Below are 25,232 nucleotides of genomic sequence, written 5' to 3'. Positions count from 1 at the left end.
ATGCACCCCGATGTACATGGTGCTGCCAGCGGTGTGTCCTCCTATCCCCTCTGCCACCAGCCTGACCCTGGTGTGTGCCCTGGGTATGTGGTGCCCTCTGCCACCAGCCTGACCCTGGTAAGTGCCCAGTGTGTGTGGTGCCCCCCCTGCAGTGCGCTTACTCCTATTCCTTCTGCCTGACCCTGGTATGTGCCCGGTGTGTGTGGTGCCCCCCCTGCAGTGCACTTCCTTCTATCCCCTATGCCACCAGCCTGACCCTGGTATATGCTCTGGGTATGTGGTGCCCCCTGCCATGTGCCTGACCCTAGAATGTGCCTGGAGCAGCTGGGGCAGATTTTCCTGTCTGCGGGCTGGGCACACCATGTGGTGGTTCATGTATGTCTTCCAGCACATGCCCTTCTTTATCACACAGGCACTGCTTGCCATATGTTACCTGCACCATCCGCAGAGCGGGTGCGATGGTCTGCAGACAGTTTCAACAATTGTTTTTGGTTTTTTTTATAATTGTGTGCAAACAACTGGCTGTCCACAGGCCCCGCCCACAACGCCATCGTACCCTCCTCCATGTCAAAAAGACCTTTACCTGAAGACACCCCCCCACCCCCACTGCCTCCGAATGCCGATCCCTTCACCCCTCAGAACCGCTCACGATTTCATCACCAAATTGGTCACCGTGCTCAGATCTGTCACTTCGAGGAGCGTCCGGCTCAGTGCCGCCATACTGCGAGACGTTCTGTGACTTCATAATAAATTTGCTTCAAGATCTCTGCTTGCTGTCAGTGAATGCTCTCACAGGCATCACTTATATTCCTTACGCAGTTGCGATCACATTAGAATGTCGGAATTGCGTAATACGCCAGCTAAAAAAAAGAAAGCAGCATGCCATATTTTGCCACATATATGTATGAGATGCCGCCCGCTGTTCTCAATGGGCACGTATAGACACAATTGCATTGCATTGTATATGGGCGGCGTGTATGCGCACTGTTGCTTCACGGGGGAAATAAGAGACCCCCGCCTATTAGATTCTGAATGTAAAAAGAGAGGATTAAAAAAGGGTCATTCACTGATGGCAAGCAGAGATCTTGGAACCCTTTTTTTCTCGCTCTTTCTACATTCATACCAGCAACAGCTGAAGGTTTGTTACAATTGTGTGCTCTCTAGACAATCCTCTGTGAGGTAAAGCAATGGCCTCACGTCCACGGGCGGTTCGGATACTGCATGCAGGAGCCCGCAGCGGAATCAGACGCTGCCCGCGGTTGAGTACCCTGCCTACCCGTCCGGGTCTTCTTTTTTTTCTGTACTGTGGATGAGTGTGGTAGCGTTGGCAGGGACGCCGGCGCACGGTAGAGGTTTTTTTCAAACTCCTGTTTTCCCACGGAATCCGCAGCCCATCCGCTATGTCAGTCGTGGACGGGCCGCGGATCGGACGGCTACCATTAACTTCAATGGAAGCCATCCATGCAGGAACCGCAGAGAAATGGAGCATGCCCCAGATTTCCGCACCCAAAGGTCCACAAAACAAATCCGCATGCTGTAATTCGGGTGCGGGCGCCCATGCTTACCTATGTGGATTCTGCAATTCAGATCCGCCCGTGGACATTGGGCCTATGAGGAGCACAGATCTCTCTTGGCCTAGTAGTTGTTACAATGTATCAGTGCAGATAACCCGTATCCGCCTGGAGTCCAATATGTTTACAGGCATCTGAGAGTTTGTTACAGATTGTAAACATGGTGGACTCCGAACCGATACATGTTATCTGCACTGATACACTGTAACAAACTGCCAGGGGAAAGCTGCACATCTGGGTGAGAATCTCGTGCGTCGCAGCACACGTTGTCAAGCGTGATATCAGGACGAGTTTCGCACCCCGATACCGCGCCTCGCCCGTGTGAATTTAGCCTGAGGGAGATTTGTGCTGCTGATGTGTTTATCTTGCACTCTGATACATTGTAACAAACCCTCAGCTGTCTGAGCTAAACACCCCGGGCCTCAGACTGACCCAATGTACAAAGTGCAGGTAGCTTGTATCAGTTGTTTAGTTCCGACATCTGGGGGTTTGTTACAATGTATCCAGTCCTTTGTGAAGTATGAGGTCAGACTGGCTTCCTAATCTCCGGATGTAAAGAAGATTGTTCCCTTTCACTGACAGCAAGCAGAGGTCTTGCATGTAGTGAGGAATTGAACATTTTATACCAGGGTAAAGCTTTATATGTGGAGGAGCGGCTGAGTCTTTTGCAAGGAGCTTCGCTGATCACTAGATTACACGTGCAGCGGACCCTCGTATATCTGTTTAGGCCTCATTCGCGCGTTCAGGATTTGCTTTGGCGCGGACTCTGCGTCCCATGCGGTGGGTCCGGAGTTGGCACGCACCTGATTTGCCTGGGATTTTCCACAGCTAAAAAGAAAATCTGCAATAACTCGGCGAGGTGTGAATGCGGACGGCGGGCGCTGCGAGGAGTTGTCTGTTATCACTTCGTTCTGATGGCTCTCCAGGAATTGCCAGTTTGGCGCCTTTCCTTTTCTTGGAGGTTATTCTTGGGTTTTCTCCGGATGACTCTTCCTGGCTGCAGGAAATGTCTCGCTTCCGCCCGCTCTCTCTGATGTCTTGTCGTACAGCTGACGCTTTATCGTAGACCAGAAGTCACAGCCAGTGGCACAGACCCCTCGGCCACCGCGGCGCAGTCAGGAAGTCCCAGGCTGCCTGTTGATGACTTGGAGGAAATTCTCCAGCATTTCTACGGGATCCTCGTGTTGTTTGCCAAGTCCAATACATAGTGCGGGTCACCTCCTGATAGAAGAAGCAAATAGCGTTCTGGTACTGATCTCTTGTACTCCAGTCACATCCAGAGCTGCAAGCACAATGCAGTTACTTTATGCTTTATTCTCCTTTCACACCCGGAGCTGCATGCCCATTTTTCCTATGTCATATACAAAAATCGCATCCAGAGCTGCTGGCAAAATATCATTACATCATGTCTTATACACCAGTCACATCCAGAGCTGCAGGCACAATGCTGTTGCATCGCACCACACGCACCAATTACACCTAGAGCTGCAGCTATGTGACTCATCATGTATCAGTCCGGACTAGTTAGTTCAGAGGATTGTCTGGGCTGGATGCAACTGTAACAAGCCATCAGTTGTGAGAAGTGTTGGGTCAAAACAGGTTTTCACACTTTGATTATAAACAGCCATGTTCTCCTTTTCTGACAGCAAGCAGAGCTATTGAAAAAGGTGAATTAAAACCTAAACTCTCGGACAAAGTTTTCATAACTTTTCCCTGTACTTTTTCCATAAATTTGGGGACGCTCCGATGGGCGCACAGAAGTGGTGAGTGTTCATCTCCTGGCAGCTGACACCGATGCCCGGGGCGCTGTAGGCTTTAGCGTCACTGTCTTATGGTTGGCAGCGGTGCCCGCTATTGTTATCAGTCCCCTTCACTGATGACTGGAGGATTCTAGATTGTGGAATGGATATATTGCATTTTGACCCGTGAAAAGGCATCTGCAGATAGCGGCCCGCACTGAGGCGCCATTGTCGCATCAGACGCTCCTCTGGTTACGCCATATCGAGTGATGACCAGGATTGTGTGGGACGGCTGCCAGAGCGCTGTGATGTAGGTTATTGGACAGATGGGTAGAGCCGGGGTCTACCATCTTGGGACAGGAGACTGCCTGGCACTCTGTATGCCCGCTGCCTGCTGGTATTATGCAGCAGTGGTGAATTGTTTTGTATTACTCATCTGGCAGAGGAGCTGGTGCCAGCCAAGGAAAATAGGTGGTTAATTCAGAGTTGCGGTGCCAGACTAGCCGGGGCCAGGATTTCACTGCCAACCGCGTGGGGTTTCTCGTGTAACGGTGTGCAGAGTATACCGAGAATGGCGTGATCGCGGAAAATATCCAACGGAAGGGGATCATGTGGATGGAAGCAACCCGTCACCGAGAGGGGTCAGAGGAGGATGTCAGGAATATTTTTGACCAGCAGTTGCTGTACAGTTACTGAATACAACGCTGGCGCGCTAACTAACTTGTCTGAACGCACAACTCGCCGTTCCTCCGCATGGATGGGCTATAACAGCAGAATACCAGTTCTAGCGCCATTGTGTCAAGCAGAAAGGCGAGACTACGGCGGGCAAAAGAGCGCAAAAATTGTATAATTGAGCAGCAGAAAAACATCTCCTGGTCAGATGGGTCCAGATTTCTGTTGCCCTGTGCTGATGGGAGTCAGAATCTGGTGCAAGCAGCATGAATCGATGACCCCTTCCTGTCAGCTGGTCAGAACATGTCAGCACCTCCAACTAATCTCAAGCAGCTTCCTGTCCGCAGGGGCCGATATTCCTGCAGAACGATGTCATCACCAGTGGAATCCACATCACGATGAACTGCTGCGGTTTTCAAGGCCAGTTCATCGTGGCCAAGGTCCAACATGCTACTAGATGGAGTCTCTAATAAAGTGGCCGGTCGCTGTATGCAGAGTGCAGCAGGGGAGCCCTGTGCCCCAGAGCTGACAATCCGCGACGGTCAGCGCGACCCAGCGCAGCGGCTGCAGGACGAGCGGGGACAATCTGATTTCTGGCTTCGCTGTGACTTTATCTCGCTGAGTAAACCGTCGTAAACAAATATTGATTTTGGATTCTACCTGGAACAGGAATTACAAAACCGCAACAGCGACAAACTCATGTTTGACGATCGGAGCGGCTCATTAAGATCCGGGATTACTTCCCTGGGCTGTCTATAGGTGGAAGCTGCGCCCTTTATGTGCTCAGTAGGCGGAGGTCTATAATGTCAGCCAAACCAAGTTATATTCTGATTAGATTGTGAGCTCTTGTGCCAGCAGCACGCAGGGTACTGCCACGTTTGTCCTGTGAGCTGCCACCTTTGTTACTGGTATGTCTTTTACAGCAAGCTCAGCCGTGGCCCCTTTGCAGCAATGTGTGGCCCCCTAGAGCACCCAATGAGCACAGTCTCATATACAATCTATAGGGAGCACCGACATGTTCTCATCTTGTATATAAAGCTTCATCATCCTGTAATGAAAAGTCCTGCAACTTTCTGATACTTTGTTTCAACTCTTCACTTTCTTCAATATCTCTGCTTGCTGTCAGAGAAATGAAAAGATTCTATGCGGGCAACCAAAGGCTAAGATCTCAACGCCTCACCCCGATCAGGTTGTGTTTTACACAAACTATTTCCTGACGCAAGTTCTTTCTGATTGGGATGGAATTTGCACTGGAAAGTAACCTATTGATTGCAAGGGGTTAATCTTTTATGAGCATTTTTGCTACTTTGGGTTTTTTCCTACTTGCACCAAGAGCATGAGATTGAAAAATTTCCGCATGTTCTAGTTTTGGCCTATTGCACTGCGGGAATCGCCCATAATTCCTATGGGGTCAAGAAGAAGGCGTTTCATTTGCACATGAGGTCACATTTACGCGGCCAATAGCGAGCTGCGCTCAACTCTTGGGTGCAGCTTGCGTTGCGCAGCTCATCGACATTCCGGACACGAGAGCGGATAAACGCCCCTGTAAATCAGCCATTGGAAACAGTTCATACATTTCACAAGTTCTCTGCGTTGCGCGAACGCGCACAGTTCGTGCGATTTTTATTTTTTTCCTCCTCCTGCGAGAGGGATGCGTTTTGGACTGCAGTTACGCAGACGAGTTTCACTGCGCTTTGCAGGATGAACAGGAATGGCACGAAAAAAGAACCCATTGTTTTTGGATTTGATTTGAATCAATTGCGCGAGATAGAAAGATCGCGGCGGGTCTTATTTTTCGGCGATTCTGTTCAAGAATCTTCCATTATCTCCTATAGGTGCTGAAAAAATGACGTTGCGCTCGCGTGCCGAATCATTTACATACAAGCGCGATGAGGTGTGTTTATTTTTTTAGCATTTGTAACTCTTGGACTAACATACGGGGTTTTTCCTTTGACACACGTGAAAATCGCTTTACACGGATGTTGCGTTTATTCTCGCAAAACACATCGCAATCACAAAAAAAATGCAAGCTTGCACTGCGATGCGGGGAAAGAATCGCTGATGTAAAAGCAGCCTGATGGCGGAACAACTGTCCCCTGTGCTGGACTGGTGGCTGTTGCCTGTACACTGTAACAAAGTGCAGATGTGAGAAGTTTTGAGTTTCCAGCTTCCACATGTAGACTTTGGATATTCCTGTTTCCTGAGAATGGAGAGAGACGGAAGTAAAAGGCTTATTAGAAAGTTGCAGAACTTGTCACGGTGACGTCACATGATGTATGCGGGGCGGCTCCTTCCCATGTGGTGTGTCCGCACCTGATTGGCTCTCTCTTACTGGCGGGTCGGACACTTGGCACCTCTAGTGCTGGATGGCGAAATCCCTTCTCTTATCAGCAACGCCCAGGAGTTCTTGCCTGAGAGCCAATTGTATTATACTAGTACTACCACTAGTGGCACTACCGCATCTACTATTTACTGGTACCACCATCACTCCTACAACTCATGGCACTATCACATCTACTACTATTATTACCACTCCTGCTACAACCAGTGGCACTACCACATCTACTACTATTATTACTACCACTCCTACTACAACTAGTGGCACTACCACAGCTACTACTATTATTACTACCACTCCTACTACAACTAGTGGCACTACTACAGCTACTACTATTATTACTACCACTCCTACTACAACCAGTGGCACTATCACATCTACTACTATTATTACTACCACTCCTACTACAACTAGTGGCACTACTACAGCTACTACTATTATTACTACCACTCCTACTACAACCAGTGGCACTATCACATCTACTACTATTATTACTACCACTCCTACTACAACCAGTGGCACTATCACATCTACTACTATTATTACCACCACTCCTACTACAACTAGTGGCACTATCACATCTACTACTATTAATACTACCACTCCTACTACAACCAGTGGCACTATCACATCTACTACTATTATTACCACCACTCCTACTACAACCAGTGGCACTACCACAGCTACTACTATTATTGCTACCACTCCTACTACAACTAGTGGCACTACCACAGCTACTACTATTATTACTACCACTCCTACTACAACTAGTGGCACTACCACAGCTACTACTATTATTACTACCACTCCTACTACAACCAGTGGCACTACTACAGCTACTACTATTATTACTACCACTCCTACTACAACCAGTGGCACTATCACATCTACTACTATTATTACTACCACTCCTACTACAACTAGTGGCACTACTACAGCTACTACTATTATTACCACCACTCCTACTACAACTAGTGGCACTACCACATCTACTACTATTACTACCACTCCTACTACAACCAGTGGCACTACTACAGCTACTACTATTATTACTACCACTCCTACTACAACCAGTGGCACTATCACATCTACTACTATTATTACCACCACTCCTACTACAACTAGTGGCACTACCACATCTACTACTATTACTACCACTCCTACTACAACCAGTGGCACTATCACATCTACTACTATTATTACCACCACTCCTACTACAACCAGTGGCACTATCACATCTACTACTATTATTACCACCACTCCTACTACAACTAGTGGCACTACCACAGCTACTACTATTATTACTATCACTCCTACTACAACTAGTGGCACTACCACAGCTACTACTATTATTACTACCACTCCTACTACAACCAGTGGCACTATCACATCTACTACTATTATTACCACCACTCCTACTACAACCAGTGGCACTATCACATCTACTACTATTATTACCACCACTCCTACTACAACTAGTGGCACTACCACTCCTACTACAACTAGTGGCACTATCACATATGCTACTATTATTACTACCACTCCTACTACAACCAGTGGCACTACTACAGCTACTACTATTATTACTACCACTCCTACTACAACCAGTGGCACTACTACAGCTACTACTATTATTACTACCACTCCTACTACAACCAGTGGCACTACTACAGCTACTACTATTACTACCACTCCTACTACAACTAGTGGCACTACTACAGCTACTACTATTACTACCACTCCTACTACAACTAGTGGCACTACCACAGCTACTACTATTACTACCACTCCTACTACAACTAGTGGCACTACCACATCTACTACTATTACTACCACTCCTACTACAACCAGTGGCACTACTACAGCTACTACTATTATTACTACCACTCCTACTACAACCAGTGGCACTACCACAGCTACTACTATTATTACTACCACTCCTACTACAACCAGTGGCACTATCACATCTACTACTATTATTACTACCACTCCTACTACAATCAGTGGCACTATCACATCTACTACTATTATTACTACCACTCCTGCTACAACTAGTGGCACTACCACATCTACTACTATTACTTGTACCACTCCTGCTACAACCAGTGGCACTACCACATCTACTACTATTATTACTACCACTCCTACTACAACTAGTGGCACTACCACATATACTACTATTATTACTACCACTCCTACTACAACTAGTGGCACTACCACATCTACTATTTACTGGTACCACCATCACTCCTACAACTCATGGCACTACCACCATCTACTACTATTATTACTAGTACCACTCCTGCTACAACCAGTGGCACTACCACATCTACTACTATTAATAGTACCACTACAACTAATGGCACTACCATATCTACTATTATTACTGGTACCACCACTACTACAAGTGGCACTACCACAGCTACTACTATTAGCACCACCAATATTACTAGTACTGCTACCATTACTCTACTACTAGTACTACAACTACTGGCGCTATTACATCTACTGCTACAAATACTACAGCTGCTTCTACTACCGCCATTATTACTACATCTACAAATACTACTGCCACTAGAACTATTACCTCCAGAGACCTTTACATGTGACTGATATCAGCCGTTCCTCTTATAACGCTGCAGCCCTGATATAATCTCCGGGTTGGGGGGTTCGCATCCTTTGTTTGGCAAGTTTTTAGATTCACATTAAGGATCGTGTATTTTACTTTTGTGAACATTTATGTATTGAGACTTTTCTTGCGCCTCGAGTCGTGAGCCAATCGTATAGCCATACGTGTCTTGTGCCGGCTGTGATGTAGTAAAAGTGCGGTCATGGATAATTGGCAGCGCCGCCCCCCTATTTACTTACATGATATCCGGGTTGTTGGCAGGGACCTCGCTGTCTGCAGATACAATATCAGCCATTCATCACCCATCAATGTTATGTCGGTACGACAATCATTCGCTTCCATCATGGACTCCTTATCAACTAATAATTCTGTGCACCCCAGTTCATGAATAAAATGCTAGACATTCGGTGAAGACTGACACTGTAGTAGAAAAGGAACATGGGGTTATACCATGACAATGAAGGTTTGCTCATGGTCCGTGGAAAGCTGGTTGAGGCCTGTAATGGTCGCCATTAGTGATTTCCACCCACTGATGAGCTACAACTAGGATCCCGTGTGGTCTGAGGTTACCAGATAATCTTTGGCAACCATGGTGTCTGCATTACGTTGCAACTTGTCGCCTTGCGTTATCGCTCCTGTAGATTATGCTTGCTTCTTATGTAACTGGCCGCGGCGTCTCATGAACTTCCGTTTTTTTTTCTTACAGATTGTCTTACCGTCCGTCCTCCTGGCGCTGAAAATCTCTCCGCTCATCGAAAAAATTAGTGACCACAAGGACTTCAAGAAGCTGCTGCGCACCCGCAATAACGTGCTGGTCCTCTACTCCACGTCAGGTGAGCTCACGGGGGGGATTACTAGGAGGCACGGGGACGGGCTGAAGGTGCGCAAATCTGAATGGCAAGTGTCGGGACTGAGAAAACTGGAGACATTTTAACCCTTGCAAAGCCTGATTGGATATTTAAAGTCAACCAACTGCTTCATTTGTTTGTTTTTAGCTCTATAGGGCTGGGTTCACACCGGACAGATTTGCCGCGGAAATTCAGATCTCCTACACAGAAACCCCATAAACTTGTCTGCCAGCAGCCACCACTAGGGGGAGCTCCCTGTATACAGATTTATATATACAGCCACCACTAGAGGGAGCTCCATGTATTCTGATTTATAGCACCACCACTAGGGGTAGCTCCCTGTATGCATTCCTTGTTGTCCAGATCTCACCACTAGGGGGAGCTCCCTGTATACAGCTATATACAGCCACAACTAGGAGGAGCTCACTGAATACAGATATATACAGCCACGACTAGGGGGAGCACGCAGTAGACAGCTTTATATATTCACCACTGGGGGAGCTCCCAGTGTATACAGATATATACAGTCACCACTGGGTGGAGCTACATTTGTATATTTTGACCTTCAGTAATACCTCTGTATGCAGTGAGCGCCACCTTGTGGCATTTTAAGACACTTCAATTGCAACATTTAGGTTCTGGGAAGTAGCAGTGACTACAGGGAGCGCAGTTCTTGGCCCTGCTTGCCGTTCGCGCTCTCGTCAATTTGTAACACGGCAGATACTTGTTGACATTGTTTGTTTTTTAGCCAAAGCTGCAGAGCGTCAGCTGAAACTGCTATCGGATGTGGCGCAGGATGTGCGGGGCCGAGCGACCGTATCCTGGATTGACTGCGGGTACGATGACCTTTTTTTATCCGGTTTTGGGTCTGGGCAATATCAATCACTAACCTCCCAAACGTTCTTGGACTACAACTCCAAGCATGCAGAACGCGCCAGACACATTAAGGGCCTCTTCGGTAGTGAGCCGTCCTTACAGGGGGTGACTGATTGCTGCCCGTTGCTCAGGCTTTCTGTGCCGGTCTCAGGTAGTTAACATCGTTGTCTTATACTCAGGTCGCATCCAGAGCTGCATTCACACTTCAATCTGCAAGACAAAATGTTTTTTGTTGATTGATTAGATAAACTTCCATAATGAGACCGAATGATAACGGGAGAACCTGCAGACAGGAGCCCGGCATCTTGGATGCAGCTCTGGGTGTAATTGGAGTATGACATGAAATCCGTATAAATAGAAGTAGATTCTCTTTAACACTGACAGCAGCTCTGGGTGTGACTGAGGACTGCAGTCATGAGATGTTTTAGGTGGCGAACCTATGGCACGCGTGCCAGAGGCGGTACGCAGAGCCCTCCCTACTGGCACTGCCACCGACCGCTCACCACTTTAGTGAATACTGGCAGGTGCCGCGGCTCCCCTGCCGGCATTCACTCAGCTGCGCTGCTAGTGGCACTGATCCCGGCGCACACTGTGACATCAGTGTGCATCCAGGATCCTCCTCCCCTGACGTCTCCTCTTAGGTTCCGCGAGAGCAGGGGGAGGAGGTGTCTGGCAGCACACTTACGTCACAGTGTGCATCGGGATCAGCACCAAGCAGCAGAGCTTTCACGAGTTGGAGGGGGTAAGTATGTGGGTCTCGGAGGGTGAGGGAGGAGGAAAGCAGTCAAAATGTGCACCCTGTCTATTTTGAAGCGGCCCTGTCCTTTTTAGAATGACGGGGGTAAAATCATACGTCGTGATAAGCCCCGCCCCCTGACGTGTTGGCACTTTGCTATAAATAAGTGGGTTTTGGGTTGCAGTTTGGGCACTCGGTCTCTAAAAGGTTCGCCATCACTGCTTTGGGATATTCACTGGCCGTTAAGGTTTCCTATGTAAAAAAAAAAATGTTTTTTCTTTTTAGTGACTCGGAGAGCAGAAAACTGTGTAAGAAGATGAAGGTGGACCCCAGCTCCAAGACGGGGGGAGCGGAGCTGCTGCACTACAAGTCCGTACATCGCCGTCCGCGCTCACATCTCATGATATTGTTTCTGCTGTATAATAAGTGATCTTGGAGACACTGCCTCCCTCTTGCTGGGACGCCTCCCTCTTGCTGGGACGCCTCCCTCTTGCTGGGACGCCTCCCTCTTGCTGGGACGCCTCCCTCTTGCTGGGACGCCTCCCTCTTGCTGGGACGCCTCCCTCTTGCTGGGACGCCTCCCTCTTGCTGGGACGCCTCCCTCTTGCTGGGACGCCTCCCTCTTGCTGGGACGCCTCCCTCTTGCTGGGACGCCTCCCTCTTGCTGGGACGCCTCCCTCTTGCTGGGACGCCTCCCTCTTGCTCCCGAACCTCCATTCATTGGTTACGGCTCAAAATACTGCAAAAAATGGCGCTACATGCAGAACTTTTTCTGCTGGTAAAATGGCGGGCAGCTGAGCAGAAACCGAATGGACCCCATTATAGTTAAAGGGGTCCTTACAGCGCTGTTCATTTCCGTCATAAGTCAGACCCATTCAGCCAGGGAATCCTGTTCCCCTAACATAGCCGGAAAACGTAACACCCGACGCAGATGTGAAAAAAGCCTTATTGTGATCCTTCCTCTAATTGAGACCCCTCCCTTCTATTATGGCTCCTCCCCCTCCCTCTGGTTGAGGCTCCTTCCCTCCAGTTTCTGGCTTCTCACTGTTATTTAGTTTTCGTATATAGTTAGTTTATAACCTTCTTTCCTTGCTGTAATGTTGGGTATTGACTCTCTATATACTGACTTCCTGCTGAGATGATCCACAGCAGCCATTCTAAACAAGTGGAGCTGCAGTGTAAAGCATGGGGGGCACTCTAGAATTTACATTCACACTAACTGCTTTCTCTTGCAGGGATGGAACGTTTCATACAGAGTACAACAGAGCGGCCACATATAAGGTGAATGTCTCATGGATGTGTTATATGTGTTCCTTAGACTGGGTTAAGCAAAATGCTGGATTATCAGATATGGCGAACCATTGGATGCCTCCTCACACTGGTTTTCTCGTCTTCTCTTTTCAGTCTATGGTGGCTTTTCTGAAAGACCCAGAGGGGGCGCCGCTGTGGGAGGAGAATCCTGAGGCCAAAGACATAGTCCATATCGATAGTGAGAAGGATTTCCGGAAGCTCGTAAAGAAGGAAGATCGCCCTCTGCTGGTGATGTTTTACGCCCCGTGTGAGTGACGTTTCTGAGCTGCTTTTCTGCTGTCCCCCGTGTGCGCGGCGCAGATCGCTGTGTAGCCTCAGCCGCGCCTCGTACCTCCGTGGTCAGGGGATTAAACCGTTGACTACTTGTGTGTGGCTCTGTAATCGGTGCCGCTCCTTGTTCGTGGCGCTGTGGAGCTTATCTGCGCAATTTATAAAGATCAGCCTAAAATTCCTCATCGCTCTCCAATTATCCCACCACTCCTGCCTGTAACCCTATAACTCGTTCCGTCATCTCCTGCGTCGCCCCGATGCCTGCCGAGCATCACCGAAACCCAGGCCCCCTCTTTGGACTGCTCCCAATACTATATCCCTCCATGTAGTACTCGGCTTCCCTCCGTGGTCTTCATCACTGCGCTCTGCCTCACCCTCCGCTACTCAGCCTTTCCTTTGGTTCGCTCGGCTCTGCCCAGACCCCATGGAATCATCTGTTTCCTGTTTCCATCATCCTCCTCTTCACTCTCCTCCCCTGTGCTGCAGTATACGGCGCCCATCATCCTACTCTTCACTCTCCTCCCCTGTGCTGCAGTATACGGCGCCCATCATCCTCCTCTTCACTCTCCTCCCCTGTGCTGCAGTATACGGCGCCCATCATCCTCCTCTTCGCTCTCCTCCCCTGTGCTGCAGTATACGGCGCCCATCATCCTCCTCTTCACTCTCCTCCCCTGTGCTGCAGTATACGGCGCCCATCATCCTCCTCTTCACTTTCCTCCCCTGTGCTGCAGTATACGGCACCCATCATCCTCCTCTTCTCTCCTCTCCTGTGCTGCAGTATACGGCGCCCATCATCCTCCTCTTCGCTCTCCTCCCCTGTGCTGCAGTATATGGCGCCCATCATCCTCCTCTTCGCTCTCCTCCCCTGTGCTGCAGTATACAGCGCCCATCATCCTCCTCTTCACTCTCCTCCCCTGTGCTGCAGTATACGGCGCCCATCATCCTCTTCTTCGCTCTCCTCCCCTGTACTGCAGTATACGGCGCCCATCATCCTCCTCTTCACTCTCCTCCCGTGTACGGCAGTATACGGCGCCCATCATCCTCCTCTTCTCTCCTCTCCTGTGCTGCAGTATACGGCGCCCATCATCCTCCTCTTTACTCTCCTCCCCTGTGCTGCAGTATACGGCGCCCATCATCCTCCTCTTCACTTTCCTCCCCTGTGCTGCAGTATACGGCACCCATCATCCTCCTCTTCTCTCCTCTCCTGTGCTGCAGTATACGGCGCCCATCATCCTCCTCTTCGCTCTCCTCCCCTGTGCTGCAGTATATGGCGCCCATCATCCTCCTCTTCACTCTCGTCCCCTGTGCTGCAGTATACGGCGCCCATCATCCTCCTCTTTACTCTCCTCCCCTGTGCTGCAGTATACGGCGCCCATCATCCTCCTCTTCACTTTCCTCCCCTGTGCTGCAGTATACGGCACCCATCATCCTCCTCTTCTCTCCTCTCCTGTGCTGCAGTATACGGCGCCCATCATCCTCCTCTTCGCTCTCCTCCCCTGTGCTGCAGTATATGGCGCCCATCATCCTCCTCTTCGCTCTCCTCCCCTGTGCTGCAGTATACAGCGCCCATCATCCTCCTCTTCACTCTCCTCCCCTGTGCTGCAGTATACGGCGCCCATCATCCTCTTCTTCGCTCTCCTCCCCTGTACTGCAGTATACGGCGCCCATCATCCTCCTCTTCACTCTCCTCCCGTGTACTGCAGTATACGGCGCCCATCATCCTCTTCTTCGCTCTCCTCCCCTGTGCTGCAGTATACGGCGCCCATCATCCTCTTCTTCGCTCTCCTCCCCTGTGCTGCAGTATACGGCACCCGTTGTCCTCTCCTCACTTTTTTCTGCACTCCAGTGTACTTCACCTGTCCTCATTACTCACCTATTCCTGCGCTCCAATATATGACGCCTGTCCTCATCTTCTTTAATTCACTCTCTTCCCCTGCGCTCCAGTAAGCGACACCCGTCCCCCTCTCCTTCATTCTCCTCACCCTGTTCTCCAGTATACTCTGCCCGTCGTCCTCTTCTTCACTTTCCTCACTCTGCAGTCATATATACAGCACTTCTCCTGCTTTCCACTATCCTCCCCTCCCCTGCGTTGCCCTATGGTATATTGCACTTATCCCACCTCTAATTCACTCTCCTCCCCTGCACTGCACACCAGTATACGGCACCCGTCGTCCTCTTTTCTCTCCTCCCCTCTGCTGCACTCCAGTATACAGCACCCATCCTCCTCTTTTCTCTCCTCCCCTGCTCTACATTCCAGTATACGGCACCCATCCTCCTCTTCGCTCTCCTCCCCTGCTCTACATTCCTGTATACTGCACCCGTCGTCCTTCTCTCTCTCCTCCTCTGCACTGCACTCCAGTATACGGCACCCGTCGTCCTCTTTTCTCTCCTCCCCTCTGCTGCACTCCAGTATACGGCACCCATCCTCCTCTTTGCTCTCCTCCCCTGCTCTACATTCCTGTATACTGCACCCGTCGTCCTTCTCTCTCTCCTCCTCTGCGCTGCACTCCAGTATATGGCACCCATCCTTTTCTTCGTTCTCCTCTTCTGTGCTGCAGTCAAGTATATGGCATCCATCCTCCTCTTCGCTCTCCTTCCCTGCACTGTAATATACAGCACCCTATCGTCCTATTCGCTTTTCTCCCCTTCACTCCAGTATACGGCACCCATCCTCCTCTTCGCTCTCCTCCCCTGCGCTGCACTCCTGTATACGGCACCCACCCTCCTCTGCGCTCCCCTACGCTGCACTACAGTATACGGCACCCGTCGTCCTTTTCTCTCTCCTCCCCTCTGTTGCACTCCAGTATACGGCACCCATCCTCCTCTTCGCTCTCCTCCCCTGCGCTGCACTCCTGTATACGGCACCCACCCTCCTCTGCGCTCCCCTACGCTGCACTACAGTATACGGCACCCGTCGTCCTTTTCTCTCTCCTCCCCTCTGTTGCACTCCAGTATACGGCACCCATCCTCCTCTTCGCTCTCCTCCCCTGCGCTGCACTCCTGTATACGGCACCCACCCTCCTCTGCGCTCCCCTACGCTGCACTACAGTATACGGCACCCGTCGTCCTTTTCTCTCTCCTCCCCTCTGTTGCACTCCAGTATACGGCACCCATCCTCCTCTTCGCTCTCCTCCCCTGCGCTGCACTCCTGTATACGGCACCCACCCTCCTCTGCGCTCCCCTACGCTGCACTACAGTATACGGCACCCGTCGTCCTTTTCTCTCTCCTCCCCTCTGTTGCACTCCAGTATATGGCACCTGCCCTCCTTTGCGCTCCCCTGCTCTGCACTCCAGTATACAGCACCCGCCCTCCTCTGCGCTGCACTCGAGTATACGGCACCCGTTGTCCCCTTCTCTCTCCTCCCCTGCGCTGCACTCCAGTATACAACACCCGCTCTCCTCTTCTCTCTCCTCCACTGCGCTGCACACCAGTATACGGCACCCGTCGTCCTCTTCGCTCTCCTGCCCTGCGCTGCACTCCAGTTTACGGCACCCGCCCTCCTCTTCGCTCTCCTGCCCTGCGCTGCACTCCAGTATACGGCACCCGTCGTCCTCTTCGCTCTCCTCCCCTGCGCTGCATTCCAGTATACAGCACCCCTCGTCCTCTTCGCTCTCCTCCCCTGCGCTGCACTCCAGTTTACAGCACCCGTCGTCCTCTTCGCTCTCCTCCCCTGCGCTGCACTCCAGTATACGGCACCCGTCGTCCTCTTCGCTCTCCTCCCCTGCGCTGCACACCAGTATACGGCACCCGCCCTCCTCTTCGCTCTCCTCCCCTGCGCTGCACTCCAGTTTACGGCACCCATTCTCTTCTACATTTTCTATCCGTTCTCATGCTGTTCTTCTTGGCATTCTTCACCCTTCTTACTTCTTCTCATCTGCAGGGTGCGGGGTGTGTAAGCGGTTGATGCCAGCGTACCAACAGGCGGCCACAGAACTGAAGGGCAGCTATGTGAGTAATGTCCAGTACTGACCGGTGAGATAGAATGATGTCTGATACCCCTCCCCCACCCGCTGCGCTATACATATAGAGGTCTATAACCAGGCTTCTACCAGCTCTCGGCAGCTCACCGGACATTGATGTCCTCTGACAGGTGCGGAGGAGCCGGTGCGAACCGTCGCTGCCAGTCAGCCCTCCACCCACATCAGTAATAATTCTATTTCACCAACGTGACAGGCAAATCGTGTCGTCCCGCCATCCCTGCCATAAGTAGCGAGATTTTTTATGTGGGGGAGGGGGGGCACTTGTGTATAACTACAGGTTCCAGCATGCTCTGTAACAAGACTATAGCGAGATAAGGGGCCTGCGCCTAGAACAGGAGTATTTAATCCAGGACTTGGCCAGTGAACTCATTCAAAATATCTGTTTGCTGTCAGTGAATAGGAGCATTGTCCTTTACTCCCGGTCCAGAACTGAAGAGTAATTTTAATTGATGCTGTCTTTAGCTCTGAGGGTTGCCTGAACCTGATACATTGTACCAAACACCCAGTTGTGTGAGCAGAACGAAGTTACAGCTTTCAGCCTCTGAATGTCAACCCTGAATGTTTTTCATTGACTGTAAGCAGAGATAATGAAGTCTATACAATGATGTTGCATAAACCCACGCCAGCCCTTTAAATCCTGACTTTAACTTCTTATTGAGGACAGATAAGACATGTGAGGTTTGAGGGTCTTTATCATCTTCTTCCTCCCGCAGGTCTTAGCCGGCCTGAATGTCTTTCCTCCAGAGTTTGAGAGACTAAAGGAAGAATACAATGTGAAGGGTTACCCCACCGTGCTCTATTTTGAGTGAGTATTCCTAGGGTCTGGTCATTCACTGATGAAACAGGCCCTTTGCCATTGGGGGCAGCGGCCTGCGCCCTGGTCAGCCCCCTGCCCCTGTGAAGGTAGCAGCCTGCGCCCCGGTGGGCTCCCTGTCCTGAGGGGGGGTAGCAGCCTGCGCCCCGGTGGGCTCCCTGTCCTGAGGGAGGGTAGCAGCCTGCGCCTTGGTGGGTTTCCTGTCCTGTGGGAGGGTTGCGGCCTGCACCCCCGCCGGCTCCTTGTCCTTGTGGTAGTTGGCTGCGCCCTGGTTGGCTCCCTGCCCTTGGGGAGGTAGCAGCCTGTGCTCCGATGGGTTCCCTCTCCTGGGGGTGGTTGGCTGTGCACTGTTCGCCCCCCCCCCCCCCCCCCCCCCCCCCCCCCCCCCCGGCATTGGGGGTACCGGCCTGCATCCTGGTTGGGCAGGGCCCTTGGGAAGGTAGCTGCCTGCGCCCCGGCGGGCTCCCTGCCCCAGGTGGGGTAGCGGCATGAGCCCCGCTTCTTTTTCATAATTTTTTTTTCTTTGTAGGAAAGGAAAGTACAAGTTCAATTTTGAGAAGTATGGCGCTACGGCCAAAGACATCGTGGACTGGCTGAATAAGTAAGTACAATTACATGATTGGTGCCTGCTGGGAGTAGTAGTGCTTAGTGCTCACATAATTAGACTGCATGGCTGCACCCTATGCAGGTGCTGAGATCCTCCCTACGAAAACCGCACCAGTTCTTGGGGTATGTTACCACAGGGGATTTTTGTTGTCGACTTTGCCACGGAATCCGCATCAGTTCTGCCGCAACTGAATCCGCATAGTATAGCGCTCTACAGGAATCCGCGGCGCACACTTCAAATCCGCATAAATAGAAACATGCCGTTTCTTGATGCAGATTCTGCAGTGTTTCCGCATCGGAAATTCCGCAGGCAGATTTATCCATTGAAAAGGGTTGAATCTGTGTGCAGATCCGTGGCCCTACACCTGCTTATCCGGTGGAGAAATGCGCAGCGCGGCGGCGGAGGTCTGCAGTGTTTTTTTTAGAAGGGGAATCCACATGAAAAAATCTGTGTTGGATTCTGTTATATGAAGGTTCCCTTAAGGGGCTCGCATCAGTACCATAAACTGAAGGAATGGGGAGTCCGGGGAGCGGTACCCTATTTCAGCGCTGTGTCTCTGCTAAGTTGGCACACGCCAGCAGCTTGACTCTTCTGCGCCTGCATCACCCGTTCATCTCTATGGCAGCTGTGCATGCAAAAAGTCAAGCTACTGGCATGCAGCAACTTTGCACCCACAGAGCACTGGAGCGCCCAATGAGTATGAAACGCAGCTCCCCGTTCCTCACCTTTTGAGCTCCTTATCATCTATGGGACTCAAAGGTGATGACCGTGCCCCTTTTTAAAGGGGTTGCACCACAATTACAAGTTATTCCCTATCCAATTGTGGAACACCGCCTTTAAGGTTGCCCGTTTCTGAAGAGGAACAGGCATAGATAGTGTGCCCGGGTGAAGCTGATCAGCCCTGGACAGGCTGTACATTGCTGCCTGGCAGGTGCCGTTGGGGTTTCGCTGTATTTCCCGCCTCTTACCACTCCGTGGTTTGTGGTTTCCTGGCAGTGACTGATAGAAGTCGGTTACATAACTATAGACGCTGCCGAGCGCTAACCACGCTTGGTCTGCCATCAAACCGCACTCAGCACTGATCTTCCATCTGCTGGCCACAAATACAATCCAAGCTGCGCCAGGGATATAAAGTCAGACATATGCTTCCTGGATCCGGCTCTTGGCGCCGCTCATCATGGTGCTGCAGGGTACGGGGATCACACGACCCATCACCGCCAGTGCTGGCACAGAAAACAAGAGTCATAAAGTTGGTGCCACATCTGGCACGTCTGGGGAACTTGCAGAACGGAAGTTATAGTCTTCTAGTTTGGGATGCCAGTGATGCCCGTCTGCACCCGATTAACCCATGTGGTTCTGCTTTTGTTCTTTCAGCCCTCAAGCTCCAGCACCTGAAGAGCCTGAAGTACCGTGGGCCGAGCAGGAGAGCGCCGTCCATCACCTGACTGAAGCCGACTTTGACCCCTTCATCCAGGACAACCCATCTGTGCTCGTCATGTTCTATGCCCCGTGTATGTCTATTGCATTTCATTCCATTCTCTGTGTGCTTCAGTTGGCATCCCGCTTCCCCAGACTCCTGATTGGCAGGTGGCTGCAGTGGAGCTGGTGTGGGTATGGCTTGCCCCCATTAATGAGTCTTTTGTGGTAATATGTCATTCTGGGAAAGCTGGGTTGGAACCCAGTGTAGCATGCTGGGGGACGGACATTGCTGGAGGAGATGACAACTGTCACATTCACGTTGCATTGTGTAGAAGTGATGTCCGGTTATCTGACGATGGCCCAGTGAGGGGGCCGAAGTGTTACACCTTGGAGTTGCTCTACCGGGCATGTTTTAAAGTGGTTTTCTGGGCAAACCTTATTGATGTGTAATAACCCCTTGAGTTCAGTTGGGAGTGACGCCAACTAGGGGCACTTCCACTCCCATCCCCTATGACGCACGTCTGGCCTGCTGCATTGACAGTGGGACGGGCGATCAGCTCATTGCTAGGGATCCTAAGTGATGGATCCCTGGCAATAAGCTATTGATGGTCTATCCTAAGGAATCCTGGAAGGGTCCAGTAAATGTTAACAGTGTTAGCGGAGACTAACAGCAGCGGTGGGGCCGGAAGCCCATGTGCCGATGAGGGCACGGCTAGCGGGGACACTTGACAGAAGCAGTAGGGTGGCGATCGGCGCCTAGACAATGACAGCGGCGGCTTTGGAAAGGAAGATGTGAGCGCTGTTGTGGGCGTCACCTCGCCCTCCACTCCAAATCAACCCGGCCAACCCATTTGTCTACCCATTCTTCCGGTGGAGACAAGATGCACCAGTACCCTCCACAGTAACATAGTGAGTGCAGCTCTGGCGTATAACTCAGAATCCGTGCAGATTAAGCAATATATATATACAGTGCCTTAATACTTCTGACAACTGAGGAGCTGTTAAAATGTATCAGTGCAAAACAATTCTGAGAAGATACACATAGTAGCGCACATCTCTCCTCTTTCCTGATACTTTGTTGCAATGTATCAGTCTGAACTCCATTTTTTTTGGCTCATGGAGGATTGTGCAGCCCCTCAGCTGTGAGTAGTATGCAGTCTGCATCTGGACATAGGTAACATTGTTTCCATTCGCTGACAACAAGCAGATGTTGTAGATGATAAATCGTTGAAGCTCCGTGTTGCTAGGAGCCACAGAACTTTTCTTTAACCTTGTGCTTTTCGTGTACATGACGCTGGCGAGCTCTTGTCGTGTACGCCTGTGTGAGGCTGAGACTCCGCCGTGCCGCTTAGATTTGTTCCCGTGCAGAGAAATAGACTGAAATGACATTAGTGAAGCGGCTGCCGCTCCGGCTGCGGGATTATAGAAGTCGCCGCGGAACAATAATTTTGTATTCTTCATCCGTGTTTAATTCCACGTGCCGCACGGCCGCTCTCCCACCTCCGGCGGCTTCAGAAAGCTCTTCTAATTATGTGACATATAGCGTCCCAGCGAGCGCAGTGTGCGTGCTGGATGGAATTATTGCGCCAGTCCCAGAGGGGGGTTGGGTTTGTTGTGGCGCCCTCTTGGCTCTGTGCCAGTCTGCTGCTACGTTCTGTGTGATGAGAGATTTGGTGTAAGGTGAAGCTGCAGATTCAGTGACCCCACCAGTCGGGGACCCTGACCTACATGAGACTGTCACAAACACTCAGCTGTGTCCTCCTGTAATCCCTTCTGTCAGCGCGTCTCGCTACTTTCTCCCCATCCGACGAAGACTCCACTATTTAAGACGTTTATACCGCGCTTATTGCATATACAGACTTAAACCGTATCAAAGCATTGCTGATCTAATCCTGGGAAAGCTGGGTCACAACTACCAACGTGGTGGCCAATTGCATCGCACGGGGATGGGAGCCACATTCACCCAGCTTTCCTAAGACTCTGTAGACGTCTGCTGGGATAATGGAAAACGTATCCCTCGCTGCATTGGAGAAATGGATGGAGCGACTGATTTAACCGCCATGTTGGTTGTCGGTGGCCATGTTGGTTGTCGGTGGCCATGTTGGTTGTCGCCTGATTTTTCCTTAAAGCTGATATAACAAAGGCTTTGTAGAATTTCTCGCTGCTGGATAGGACGACTGCAGGACTTGTCATTTCTTGTGATCATTCCGCTTTAGGGGGGCTGGTCTAAGACCTGGACTCTGGTGATCACCGTGTTTTCTTTGTCTCTTGCAGGGTGCGGACATTGCAAGAAAATGAAGCCGGATTATGAAAACGCAGCAGAAGTCCTGCGCGAGGAAGGTGTAAGTACGCGGATCGCTTCATACCTAGGAAGCTATTTGTAGTCCTGCTTGACCGGTCTGTGTCCCTTTGAAAATTGTTGTGCTGCAATGGTCAGGATGGACGGGAGGCCGGCCCTGCGGTAACGATGCGTAAAATACAATGTTACCTGTGCCTAACCACCGGGACTTCACGAGCAGAATAGTGAGTGCAGCTCTGGAGTATAATACAGGATATAACTCAGGATCAGTACAGGATAAGTAATGTATATGCACAGTGACTCCACCAGCAGAATAGGAAGTGCAGCTCTGTGGTATAATACAGGATGTAACTCAGGATCAGAACAGGATAAGTAATGTATGTACACAGTGACTCCACCAGCAGAATAGTGAGTGCAGCTCTGGAGTATAATACAGGATGTAACTCAGGATCAGTACAGGATAAGTAATTTATGTATACAGTGACTCCACCAGCAGAATAGTGAGTGCAGCCGTGGAGTATAATACAGGATGTAACTTCCGATCATTACAGGATAAGTAATGTATGTACACAATGACTCCACCAGCAGAATAGTGAGTGCAGCTCTGGAGTATAATACAGGATAAGTAATGTATGTACACAGTGATTCCACCAGCAGAATAGTGAGTGCAGCTCTGGCGTATAATACAGGATAAGTAATGTATGTATACAGTGACTCCACCAGCAGAATAGTGAGTGCAGCTCTGGAGTATAATACAGGATATAACTCAGGATCAGTACAGGATAAGTAATGTATATGCACAGTGACTCCACCAGCAGAATAGGAAGTGCAGCTCTGTGGTATAATACAGGATGTAACTCAGGATCAGTACAGGATAAGTAATGTATGTACACAGTGACTCCACCAGCAGAATAGTGAGTGCAGCTCTGGAGTATAATACAGGATAAGTAATGTATGTACACAGTGATTCCACCAGCAGAATAGTGAGTGCAGCTCTGGCGTATAATACAGGATAACTAATGTATGTACACAGTGACTCCACCAGCAGAATAGTGAGTGCAGCTCTGGAGTATAATACAGGATATAACTCAGGATCAGTACAGGATAAGTAATGTATATGCACAGTGACTCCACCAGCAGAATAGGAAGTGCAGCTCTGTGGTATAATACAGGATGTAACTCAGGATCAGTACAGGATAAGTAATGTATGTACACAGTGACTCCACCAGCAGAATAGTGAGTGCAGCTCTGGAGTATAATACAGGATGTAACTTCCGATCATTACAGGATAAGTAATGTATGTACGCAGTGACTCAACTTTCGCTGTAGATTAATTATGTAAAAAGCTGATTGTACGCTTTGAGAAAGTTAACCAGTGTGGTTCTTGTATTCCGGGCCCGACATAATTGCCCCTGTGCATTCTCTCGCTGTCATGTGAAGCGGCTTAAACACTTGATGGTATTTTATTATTCTTCGGATTCTCTAATTTATGGATTGTTTTACTGATACAATTCTAATGCTCAGACTAATGAGAATAAAACACGTCGTCTTGCTGAGATCCTCAAGGAGTTGGAGAGGAGCTCAGGCTGATTGCTAATTCACTTGCTTTGCCAAATCTCCAGCGCTGAGAACATTACGGGAACAGCCTGAGAGTCTTGTTTATTAGAAGTGTTTACCATTAGGATTAATTAAACTTGTCATGTTTAGAGAAAACAGGGAGGCGCGAGCCGCTCTATCCGAGCGCAGCAGAAGAGAGGTTTGGGGGTCATTCTGGCAAGAAGTATTTCTGCATTAATCACTTAAATTGTAATAAAAGGTTTTGCTCATTTATGAGATCAGTGCACATTACATCCTCCACCGCGCTCGCTCCATCTACAGAGGACCTCCTCATCTGCGGACGGCCCAGCCTGGGGAGCCGTTAATGAGCGTACTGTACACGGATCTGAAGTCTCAGTCCTCCAGAGGCCCTAACCTGTGTTGGGCCGGGCACATACGGGCAGACTGGATTCCGCATGCGGGATCCCAGCCGGTCAGCCTGCGTACCTACTGTTTCTGTATTGTGGCTGGTCATGGCAGCTCGCCGGCAATCATGTGCAGTAGTTTTTCTTTTTTCTTTTTTTTTTTTCTTTTTGTAATTCCTGCGCCATCGTTAAGCAATGTCGCGGGTACCCACAGCCCATACGCAATTTAATTGCATTTGAGCTGCAGGTTGGATGGCCTCCATTGACTACTCTTTCGCTTGCGGAATACATAATTCATATTTTCGATGCCACATTTTGCTGCGGATCGTGAAATCTGCAAATGCAATCTGCCCATGTGAGCCCAGCCTTAGCCCCTCCAACTCCGCCAAAGACTCAGCTTATTGATGCCCTGCTGCACCCCCCAAAGGATCAGTTTGACAGGGGGCAGCATGCAATGGTCCGGCCTCCCTCCCCTCCCAGGGTCAGCCTGTCATTGTTCCACCACCATAACGACCCGTCCGCTCCGCATGCGTTGTATGGTTGGCAAGAACTTGCTTTCTGCGAAGCTAATTCTGTTAGAACTCTTACTCTGTGCGGCTCCTTCCAGCAGCTTCGCGGTGTGGCGACTCGTAGTATGGCATAGTAACACCCGACTCCATAATGGCAGTCAGAATAATCCCTGGATCAACATTTGTAGTTCCTACCTGACTCCAAGATGCGGATCAACAACCCCGCTGGTTATTTAATGTCTGTGTCCCGTAATATCATAGCGCTCTAGAAAGACGTCCCGTCCCCTCTTACCACGGCACACCCTCCACCTCCTCCCTCTGTTTATGGCCATGACTTTCCTGATACTGTTTCATCTTATATAGACTTTGATACTTTGTTGCAGGTTCTCTTGTTGGCGATTAATAACTTTCGGTTCGCAGTCTCTCCCTCGCCGTTGACCCTTCTTCTTTGCTCTTTCAGGGCCCTGGTGCCTTGGCGGCCATAGATGCCACTGTGCACAGATCGCTGGCTGAGAGGTTCCACGTTTCCGGTTTCCCGACCTTGAAGTACTTTGAGGATGGCGAGGAGAAGTACACTGTGCCGCACCTGCGCACCGAGCAGAAGATCCTGGAGTTCATGCACAGGTAGGTGGAGGAGTCGCGCCGCCGTCCG

The 25,232-nt window shown here is 50.2% G+C and overlaps 1 protein-coding gene across 1 annotated transcript in view; it reads left to right on the top strand.

The window, feature by feature from the left end:
- Window positions 1–25,232, top strand: part of PDIA5 (protein disulfide isomerase family A member 5) — a 45,769-nt gene that overhangs the window by 1,410 nt on the left and 19,127 nt on the right. The window contains exons 2-12 of the mRNA XM_066575321.1: window positions 9,656–9,782; window positions 10,546–10,633; window positions 11,695–11,778; window positions 12,645–12,690; window positions 12,814–12,967; window positions 16,872–16,939; window positions 17,685–17,776; window positions 18,315–18,386; window positions 19,767–19,903; window positions 22,086–22,153; window positions 25,041–25,204. Coding sequence (XP_066431418.1) covers window positions 9,656–9,782; window positions 10,546–10,633; window positions 11,695–11,778; window positions 12,645–12,690; window positions 12,814–12,967; window positions 16,872–16,939; window positions 17,685–17,776; window positions 18,315–18,386; window positions 19,767–19,903; window positions 22,086–22,153; window positions 25,041–25,204 — 1,100 coding nt within the window. The remainder of the gene's footprint in view (window positions 1–9,655; window positions 9,783–10,545; window positions 10,634–11,694; window positions 11,779–12,644; window positions 12,691–12,813; window positions 12,968–16,871; window positions 16,940–17,684; window positions 17,777–18,314; window positions 18,387–19,766; window positions 19,904–22,085; window positions 22,154–25,040; window positions 25,205–25,232) is intronic.

This window comes from Eleutherodactylus coqui, chromosome 8, assembly GCF_035609145.1.
Source record: "Eleutherodactylus coqui strain aEleCoq1 chromosome 8, aEleCoq1.hap1, whole genome shotgun sequence".
Lineage (NCBI taxonomy): Eukaryota > Metazoa > Chordata > Amphibia > Anura > Eleutherodactylidae > Eleutherodactylus > Eleutherodactylus coqui.
The sequence above is the reverse complement of the archived record's forward strand: the minus strand, read 5'-3'. Positions and strand labels throughout refer to the sequence as shown.